Source organism: Otolemur garnettii, unplaced genomic scaffold (assembly GCF_000181295.1).
Source record: "Otolemur garnettii isolate 467f Iridium unplaced genomic scaffold, OtoGar3 scaffold00016, whole genome shotgun sequence".
NCBI lineage: Eukaryota > Metazoa > Chordata > Mammalia > Primates > Galagidae > Otolemur > Otolemur garnettii.
In genome coordinates, this window is record NW_003852411.1 from 29,590,706 (window position 1) to 29,600,126 (window position 9,421).

The 9,421-nt window shown below is 46.2% G+C and overlaps 1 protein-coding gene across 1 annotated transcript in view; it reads right to left on the reverse strand.

Annotated features, from left to right (window-relative positions):
* Window positions 1–3,843: 3,843 nt before the first annotated feature.
* The window catches only part of FCGR2B (Fc fragment of IgG receptor IIb), a 16,442-nt gene continuing 10,864 nt past the window's right edge, over window positions 3,844–9,421 (reverse strand). Inside the window, exons 5-8 of the mRNA XM_023510791.1 lie at window positions 8,518–8,772; window positions 7,735–7,857; window positions 4,460–4,497; window positions 3,844–4,336 (exon numbers count right to left, since the gene is read on the reverse strand). Of these exons, the coding sequence (XP_023366559.1) occupies window positions 4,256–4,336; window positions 4,460–4,497; window positions 7,735–7,857; window positions 8,518–8,772 (497 nt within the window). The 3' untranslated portion in view covers window positions 3,844–4,255. The remainder of the gene's footprint in view (window positions 4,337–4,459; window positions 4,498–7,734; window positions 7,858–8,517; window positions 8,773–9,421) is intronic.

Here is a 9,421-nt window from a genome sequence, read left to right on the forward strand (position 1 = left end):
AGGGCCATAACACATGTGCCAAAACAAACATATATGTTACATGTATCTCATATTCACAATGGGGTAGAGACTTAACATTTAAAAGCATTAAAATTAGGCCTTATACATCAAAATGTGAAGTCGGCACAAAAAGGCACTCAATGCACTGCCTCTGTAAACCAGCTAGAACCAGCCCATGGTTTATGATCTCTTTATCTGGAAAAAGTTATTGAGATGAATCTCTTAGCCAATCAAAGCTGTAGTTATGGCTTGTGGAATAGGGGGTCATTTGCTCAGCTTCTGGCAGTGGATTCAATATTGCTTACCTTGAGGAGAGGGCTTTTATAGCTGCTAGAAAAACTGTGCAGTGGTGTAATGCCTTGTTTATAACTTGGTATCTTATTGCCACAAAGAATCTATTCTGCCAGTCTTATGATCTCTGTTTTAATATTAATGCTGTTCAGTTGTGTCTAAACTTCAAAAGGGAGTTGGGATAATGAGGCATGTCTGAGTTCCAGCCCCATCATGGCTGGAAACTCAGTTTTTAAGGTTTCTTTGGGGTCCTGTTGGCCAAGACTGACCCTCCTCTGTTGACTGGGGAGGGGTCTTAGGATTTTATTTTTACTTCTCACATAGAATGATAGTTACCATGGGGGAAATAAGAGCAGAGTATAGCAGTGGAGGAAAGGTAGTCAGAGAAGATCTTGCTGAAAAGAATATTTGAAAGAACTTAACATATTCTACAGGGCATAAATAAGGCTTTTATTTAAAGGTATAACAAGAGAAAGAGAATGTAAGCAATCTACTGGGAGTCCAAGAGAGTCCATGTGCAAGGTCCCCAGCCTCCTTATTTTCACTGGATTTTATTTGTGCTTTTTGCCTGAATTGAACCACCAAGATTCATGCCAGGACTCTTGGCTAGGGCAGAGCTCAAAGCGGATGTCCCCTGCGGGGTTTATATACCCCTCTGGCTACATAATCAAGCCAGCCATCTAACTGGTTAGGCTAGGCTTTGCTTATCTTAGCTAAGAGTAAAACTCAGACATCTGGGAGCTTTTTCAGCCAAGCTGTAAATCGACTTATCTTCCATACCACTTTAAGCAAAAAAGGAAAATTTTTGAAAGAATCAGAGATAACTGACAGAAGAGAAAGAGAATTCAAGGACCTCAGAAACTACAAGATTCGGGAATATAGGAAGGCAGTCTCATGTCGACAGTGCCACTAGAATTAATGAACTGCACCTGTCTTCAGTCTTAGTGACACTTTGTAAAGATTTAAATTCCAGGGAAACTGCACTTGATTGGCCTAGATTGGGGTATGTGCCCTTCCCTGGAAAAAGGGATGAAGTCAGCCCACCTACCTATGTGAACTGAGAGTGAAGGGAGGGCTATTTTGCCAAAGAAAAATTGGGCTCTGTTACTAGATAACAAGAAATTACTGCTGCATAGGGAACAGTAACTCAGTCCATTATAATCAGATTGGTTAAGAATTAAGAGTGCCCAAATACTGATAAGGGTGTCAGCAAATGGGAACCTTAATATACTTTGGAAGGACATGTAAACTGTTTTTATAAAGACAATAAAAAGTATCCTTTAGCCAGCAATTATACTTCTAGAAATTTAACCTGCAGAAATACTCATACATTCAGTCAAGAATATTATCCAACAGTGTTATTCATTGCAGCTTTGTGTATAATCATGAAAAATTTGAAACCTTGAAAATGTTAGTTAAGTAAAAAATGGTATAATGTTTATACTTTGATACTACTATATAATCCTTAAAAAGAAAATTGGTTAAATAAAATATGGTATAATGTTTATACTTTGATAATAATATATAATCCTTAAAAAGAACATGCTTCCATAGAAAGAGCTCCACTATGTACTGCTAAACAAAATAAGTCAACTACATAATCATTTGTAAAGTATGATCCCATTATATGGTCTTTTAAAAACTATAAGTATAGGCTGGACTTGGTGGCTCACACCTGTAATCCTAGCACTCTGGGAAGCAAAAGTGGGTATATTGCTTGAGCTCAGGAGTTTGAGACCAGCCTGAGCAGGAATGAGACCCTGTCTCTACTTAAAAAATAGAAAAACCAGGTGGGCATAGTGGGACATGCCTGTAGTCCCAGATACTGGGGAGGCTGAGGCAAGAGGATTGCTCAAGCCCTACAGTTTGAGGTTGTTGAACTATGGTCAACATACGTTGAACTATGATGCCACGGCACTCTACCCCAGGCAACAGAGTGAGACTTGTTTCAGAAACAAACAAAAAAACACATATACTATAAGTACTTGTGTGTATATATATATATATATATATATGTATATATGTATGTATGTATGTATGTATACAGAGAGAGAGAAAAGAGAAAGAATGAGAGAGAGAGTTTATGTCAAACTCTCTCTATAAAGAGTCTGGCATAATGTAAACCCTTGCTAACCCAGCAATTATAATTACTGTTCCTTGTAAGTATAACAATATGTGCATATGAAATCTGATTGTGGGACCATAAAAAGTTATCACAGAAATATGTGGAAATTACCCAGAGAGGGAAGCTGGTAAATCCTGAATTCAAGAAGAACATTGCATAATGATACTGTATTAGCATCCCAAGGAAACAAAGCTTCTTTAAGGACACTCACCAAGCCCTCAAAGAGACTGTCAGTCATGTTTCTACTCTGCGGGGGATGGCTGCTCTGAGAAGGTCACATCTTTCTGGTAACTACACTGGGAGAACAGCAGAACTGGAAGAGTCAGCAGTCTTCACTGAGGACTCATCTGAAGTTTGACTTCCTGAGAACTTGTGTTGCAAAACAAAGTGATTATTTTATTTGCTATGGGAGGAAAGGGAAGAAGATATAAAAATAAGAATATAGATTCTCTAGAAGAATACAGTCATGCATTGCTTAACCATGGGAATATGTTCTGGGAAATGTATAGTTACCCAATTTTATCACTAACCTAGATGGTAGTGGTAACTCAGTGGTAAACTTAGCCTGGTAGATATGCTATATGGCATGGCCCTGTGGTCCCCAAGTCCTGGACCAGGACTAGAACCAGTCTGTGCCCTATTTGGAACTGGGCTTCACAGCAGGAGGTGAACAAGCAAAGCTTCATTCGTATTTATAGCAGCTTCTCATCACCTGCATCACCCCCTGAGCTCTGCCTCCGGTTAGATCAGCAGCAGCCTTAATCCTCATAGGAGCAAAGACCCTACTGTAAGTTGTGCATGTAAAGGATCTAGGTTGCACAGTCCTTATGAGAATCTAATGCCTGATGATCTGAGGTTGGGATGTAAAGTTCCTGAATCACCCCAAAACCACCTCTCACACTGGTCTGTGAAAAAATTGTCTTCCATGAAACTGGTTCCCAATCCCAAAAAGGCTGGAGATCACTGCCATAGCCTATTGCTCTCAGGCTACAAACCTGTACTGGCAATTATACGGTAGGTACAGCAATTGTGGTAACTGTGTATCTAAACACATCTAAACATAGAAAAGGTACAGTGAAAATGTGGTATTGTAATCTAATGGGACCATCATCATACATGTGGTCTGTTGTTAAACTAAACATCATTAAGCAGTATATAACTGTATTCAGCTTTAAGAAGAGGGGCACTCACCCTATACTCCAAATGCCCATCTCTCCTCTCCCTCACTTCCTATCCATTACCCCCTTCCCAAGATTCTTATCATTGATGAGAAGCAGACCCCAGCTAGTTCAGTCCACCCTCAACCCATACAGCCTTGAAAAGGCAAACAGAATAGTGTTTTTAAAAATATTTTATTATAAAAGTAATACAAGATATTTATAGAAAAATAAAGAAAGAAAATTAAAATCATCAATAATTCCATCACTCTGAAAAAAATTACTTTTAATGTGCTGGTATTGGTTAGTCTATTGCAACATTTCTGAAATCATATATACTTACATAATTGTTCTTGTAACTGATAACATAAGCATTTCCCATGTTGCTACAATCTCTTAATAGCAGTAATTTTACTAATTTTATTGGCTAAGTGGGTGTCTAACAGAAGAGTCTTGATGTGGAGAAGTGCTGAGGCACAGAGGACACAGTCAGTCATCTGGGATCGTGTTGTCTGTGGCTCTAGCACAGGGAGCTTCAGGACTCATATAGATTACTGTGGAACAGTCCTTCTCCTTGGGAACTGCAGTGTTCCCTTGTCTTCCCCCACAGAAATTTAGGCCAGGAGACACCAAATCCTTGTCTCTGATTCTTCTCCCAAATCCCAGGGCAAGACAACAGAAGCTAAATGTGGTTCTGGTAATCGGGCTCTGTCTCTTCAGTCTCCGGGTGCATGAGCAGTGAGTAGGTGATTGTATTCTCGACCTGGGGAGACCAGAAATGAGCAATGGGGGTTCACAGTGAGCACATAGCACAGAAGGCATCAGCAGAGGCCTTCGGGAAGAAGGGAGGCCAGAGAAGGAAAAGCAGGGCACTGGGTTTACCCACCTCAACTCTGGCAGCCTCCTCAGCATCAGTGACATTGGCTGTGGGCAAAAAGAAGACAAATCAGCTGGGGCACTGCATAAAACGGGGCCTACATGTGCTGATGCTGAGGCTGCACAAACAAAGCCCAAACTAGACCTAAAGCAAAGACTGCTGCCCCACCTCAGGCTTGGAGGCCAAGCAGCGGATTCATTTGCCCACCCTAAGGGTGTCCCACACGCAGCCCTCCCCTGCCGGCGGCACAGGCAGCAGGAAGCAGTCCTTTGTGCTACTGTCTGTTCAGATGATTGCTGACCTCTCCTCGAAGCAAACCAGGCAGCTTGGGGGATCTGAGATATCGGGAAAGTGGGGGTGTTGGATGTCAGAGTGAAGTGGTCTAGGTATTTTCTGGCCACAGACTTCAGGGCAAGAAGACATTTCTACAATGTCCAAATGTAGGGCATCCAGATAAAACTGTAAAGACCCAGTACTCCGTGGAATTGGAGAGAGTGAAAGTGGCATTAAAAAGGAAGAGTGAGTGAAAGTGAGTTTCTCAGAGAGAAATGGGAGAGGAAAGGAAGGAAGGGACGTATAGAGGGAGAGAGGGGGGAGGAAAAGAAGGGAGGAAAAGGAGGGAGGGAGGGAGGAAAGAAAGAGAGAGAGAAAGAGAAAGAAAGAGGAAGGGAGGGAGGGAGAGAGGAACGAACTTAGTCTGGTAAATATTCAAAGCACACCAAATTTCCACTAGCTGTGAAAACAGCCTCTGTATCAAAACTGGCAATTCTTGGAAGCTGGGGCGGAGTCTGAGACAATGCATCTAGTCTCTTTTCTCATCCCTTGGACACAAACAGCCTTTATTTGCCATGCTCCAAACTCTGCAACAAACCACATTCCTTTCTTTTTTTAGAGACAGGGTTTCCCCCCTTGCTCAGGCTGGTCTTGAACTCCTAAGCTCAAGCAATCCACCCACCTCAGCCTCCCAGAGTGCTGGGATTACAATCATGAGCCTCAGCACCTGGCCACAAACTACATTCTAAATTCCCCTTCTCATAAAACCCGTGGTGATCCCAGAGACCTAGCTACACCTTCAGGAAACCATCAGCCCCAGCACCTGGCTGCCCAAATGCCTTGTGAAATGTGTTCACGCCACTGGAGACAGAACCACACGTCCAGATCCGGCTGTGTCTGGACTGTCTTCTATCTAGTTGACTCAGGTGTGGACGGGCCCATATCCCACGGGCCTAGCCACTGGACAGGCAGACCTTGCTCAAAGCACAGCTGGGTGGGTGATATTTTGCTCAAGCTCTCAAATCTGTTGGCTCTGCTCTGAGTCATACTCCAGCCATCTGAGGTGGAGTCTTTGAGTTCTCTTTTTCCTGTTGGTTTCTACTGTCATGGAAGCACCCAGAGAAAGCTCAAGTTTCCTTTGTGCTCTGACTTGAGCTACAGTCAGGAAGTGCCTGGAATCCTCTTGCTCCTGTAAACACTCTCACTGAGCAGGACTTCAGTCCTGAAAGGGCTGAGAGGTCATCCTGGCCACCCACTCACTTCCTCAGTGAGGTGACTCCCAAGAAGGACAGTGACTTGCTCAAGATTTCATGGTCTGATGGTGGCAGAACCAGGCCAAAATTCAATAAACCTTCCCGAGTGGGAGGGCATTGCCCATTAGAGCCCCTAGTCCCCCAGAGGTTTCTCAAGCCCAAATGTCCTCTTCATGTTCCATGGAGGGCTGAGCCTGGCCACCCCTCTCCCTCTCTCCACAGACTGCTCAGCAATCCCAGTTTCCTCCCTAGGGCTCCCCCTTCAGACTCCCCCTCCCTCTTAGACTCCTATCTCCTGGATCCTGTGTGCCCCAGCCTCACAACTCCTAACCCTACCCAAATATCTCTGATTTCCTGCTCTGGAAAAATCCCACAAATTCAGACACAATCCTCGCCTCTCTATCTGGGACCAACGTTCCCCTTCTAACCTCCAGTGAGGTCCTCTTCAGGCCCAGGAGTTAGACTCAGAACTGACCAAGAGATTTGAGCCCTGCCCCGCTCCAGGCCCCTCCCCTTCATGAAGCTCCCAGCTGAACTCACACAAGCCACTTCTTGCTGGCTCCAGGCCACCTGGCAGCCCTGGGTGGGACATCACTGACTCCCCAAACACTGTACTCACCTGGGTCCTCTGGGAGGATCTCTCCCATTTCCCTGTGCTCAGGGTTTCCTGGGAGGGTAGGAGGGGCATAGCAAGTTAGTAGGATTATGGGATAGGGCCTGGATCCTCAGGACCAAGGACAAGGGGCAGGATTGGGTTAGGAACAACACAGATCCTCCCTCTCACAGACACTTCTTCTCCTCCCTCCTCCCCAGCTCCTCCAGCAGGGATTCTCTAGCCTGAATTATGGTCTAGAAAGACCAAGTGGTGGGGACTCCTAGGAGGGTCAAACAGCCACTCCATTACATCTTTCATACCCTTTTCAGTGTCTCTGAATCTCTCTGTTGATTTATCACTAACTGAGGTCCTGAACCAATTGCAAAGTGCTTTGTGAGATATTAGTAGTATTACATTTCCTTTCTGGGTGACGCACTCCTCCCTCGACCCCTATGTGAGCCACAGTAGTCCTCCCTCCATGCCTTGGCCCCATGCCTGGAGTGTCCTCTTGGCCTAACTAACCGCTGCCATCACATGCCACCTCTTCATACCTATGTGCTGTCACTGTCTACTAGGCCCTGGGGGAAGAGCTTCAGCCTCTTTCATCCTCATAACACTTTGAGGTGGCTTCTGTTAGTGTCCCCATTTCCAGATGATGACACTGAGGGACAGACAGGTGGGCTATTTCACCAAGGTCAGGTAACTGTTGAGCTGTGAGGCTGCAACTTGAACCCAGGCAGTCTGGCCACCCAATATGTGCTTCCATCACTGCACTACACTGCCCCCACGGAATCTGCTTGGACCACCACAGCCCATGCTGGACTGTGGAGCCGCCTCTGTACCCCTGTCACAGCCTTCTCACTTCTCTGTCACTGCTCTTGTCCCACCTTACTATAACGATCTCCCCACAATGCTGAGAACTCCCTGAGGGCAAGGACCAGACTTCCATATCTTGGTGTCACCCACAGCATCTGGCACATCATCTGACACATAAGCAAGTTTGTTCATGTCTTTAAGAATGAATAAATGAATGAATGAAATACAGATCTGTACCTGAATGATGGAATTCTCTAGCCCAAAGACAGGAGTTATGAAAACATCTGGCATCAGAGCCCCTCCCAAGCAGAAACCAAAACCCAGAGGGGCAGAGGGGAGCCACAAACCTGAAGTTTGCTTTCTCTTACGGTAGGTCAAGGCTGCTATGACAGCGATAATGGCCACTACAGCAATTCCAGCGACCACAGCCACAATCATCACCATCGGCGAAGAGCTGCTGTCTTTGGGCCCTGGGGAAGACAGACCTCAGGACAGGCAGTACTCTCCCTGTCCCACCTCCACCCTCCTCCCCCTCCCCAGGACTTGTCACCTGAGCTGTCCTGTGTCTGGGTCACTCACTGATGCAATACTCAATTCACACATCCCCTCCCAAACTCGCCTGCATATCATTTCTGTGGCTGCACTTGAGGGAGTGTCTGCCAGCAGAGGGATAGGTCCCCTTACCCCTCAGGGACAGACAGTGGGGAGGCTAGGCCTGAAGCCTCCCAGAGCTGGAAGCATCACTACTCTATCAAGCATAGCCTTGAACTGTCCAGGATATACCAGGCCCTCCATAGTGAATGGCCGTAACCCAGGAAATGAGAAGGAACAAGGCAAACCTCAGGAGCTTGAGGAACCTCTGCACCAATGGGAGACCTCAGCCTCACTGCAGTATGGCTCCTGCATTTCACAGGGGGACAACAGCCTTGTCACCTATCACCTGGCAGCTGAGGGCTCCAAGCTCTGACCCCTACTCTCATGAACCAGCCCACACTGAGCAAGGCCTCCACCCCTCTCCTCTTTGCCTCTGCGCCCAATGTTGTGCTGTGGCTTCTCTCAGGTCTCCATGTAGGCCCATGTGGCCTCAGCCCTTGTCCCCCCTTCTTTCTCTCCCCTAAATCTTGGCATACTTTGGACAGTGATGACCACAGACTGGGATGAATGGGCTGTCGGTCCTATTTTTCCTTTGCAGTAGTAGTCACCACTGTGACTGGGGTTTGCTTGTGGGATGGAGAAGCTGGAATTGAGATGGGAAAACTTCTTGGCTATTCCATTCTGGAAGAATGAGATTTGGGTCAGAGGCTTGTTCCTCCAGCTGTGGCACCTCAGCGTGATGCTTTCCCCCTCCTGGAACTCCAGGTGAGGGGTCTGGAGCAGCAGCCAATCTGAAAGACACAAGAAGACTCTTTGTAAGTTATTAGTAATATTATGTTCTCTTTCTAGGAGAGACTGTCCTAGGAGTCTTGGTTCAACTCTGAGACCCAAACCATCCTTACTGGGGGGACACAATGTGCAAGTGGAACAGCTGACGTTTGAAACCAGACAGTCCTGGACTCTAATTCTGGCTCCATCATCTATAAGCTCTGTAATCTTGGGCAATTAACTTAACCATTCCAAGTCTCAGTTTCCTCATCTGTGAACATGGGCACAATAATGCCACATATCTACAAAAGTTCCTGGCACACAGCAGGTGTTCAGGACACACACGTCTTCTCTTTCCTTTCCTAGAGAAGGTAGTTGCAGCCCTGTCCTGGCTGTGAGGCCTCTGCAGGAAGGACACAAGAGATCCCAAGATGCAGTCCCTTCCCTGGGACCAGGGTCGAGGAGTAAGGGAAGAGTCTAGCCTGACTGAGGCCGTGACATGTGAGGAGGACACAGCAGACACATAAGTCTTCGGGGATAGTAGAAAATCATTAACCTGGCTCGGCGCCTGTGGCTCAACCAGCTAAGGCGCCAGCCACGTACACCTAAGGTGGCGGGTTCGAATCCCCAGCCCCGACCCGCCAAACAACAATGACGGCTGCAACCAAAAAA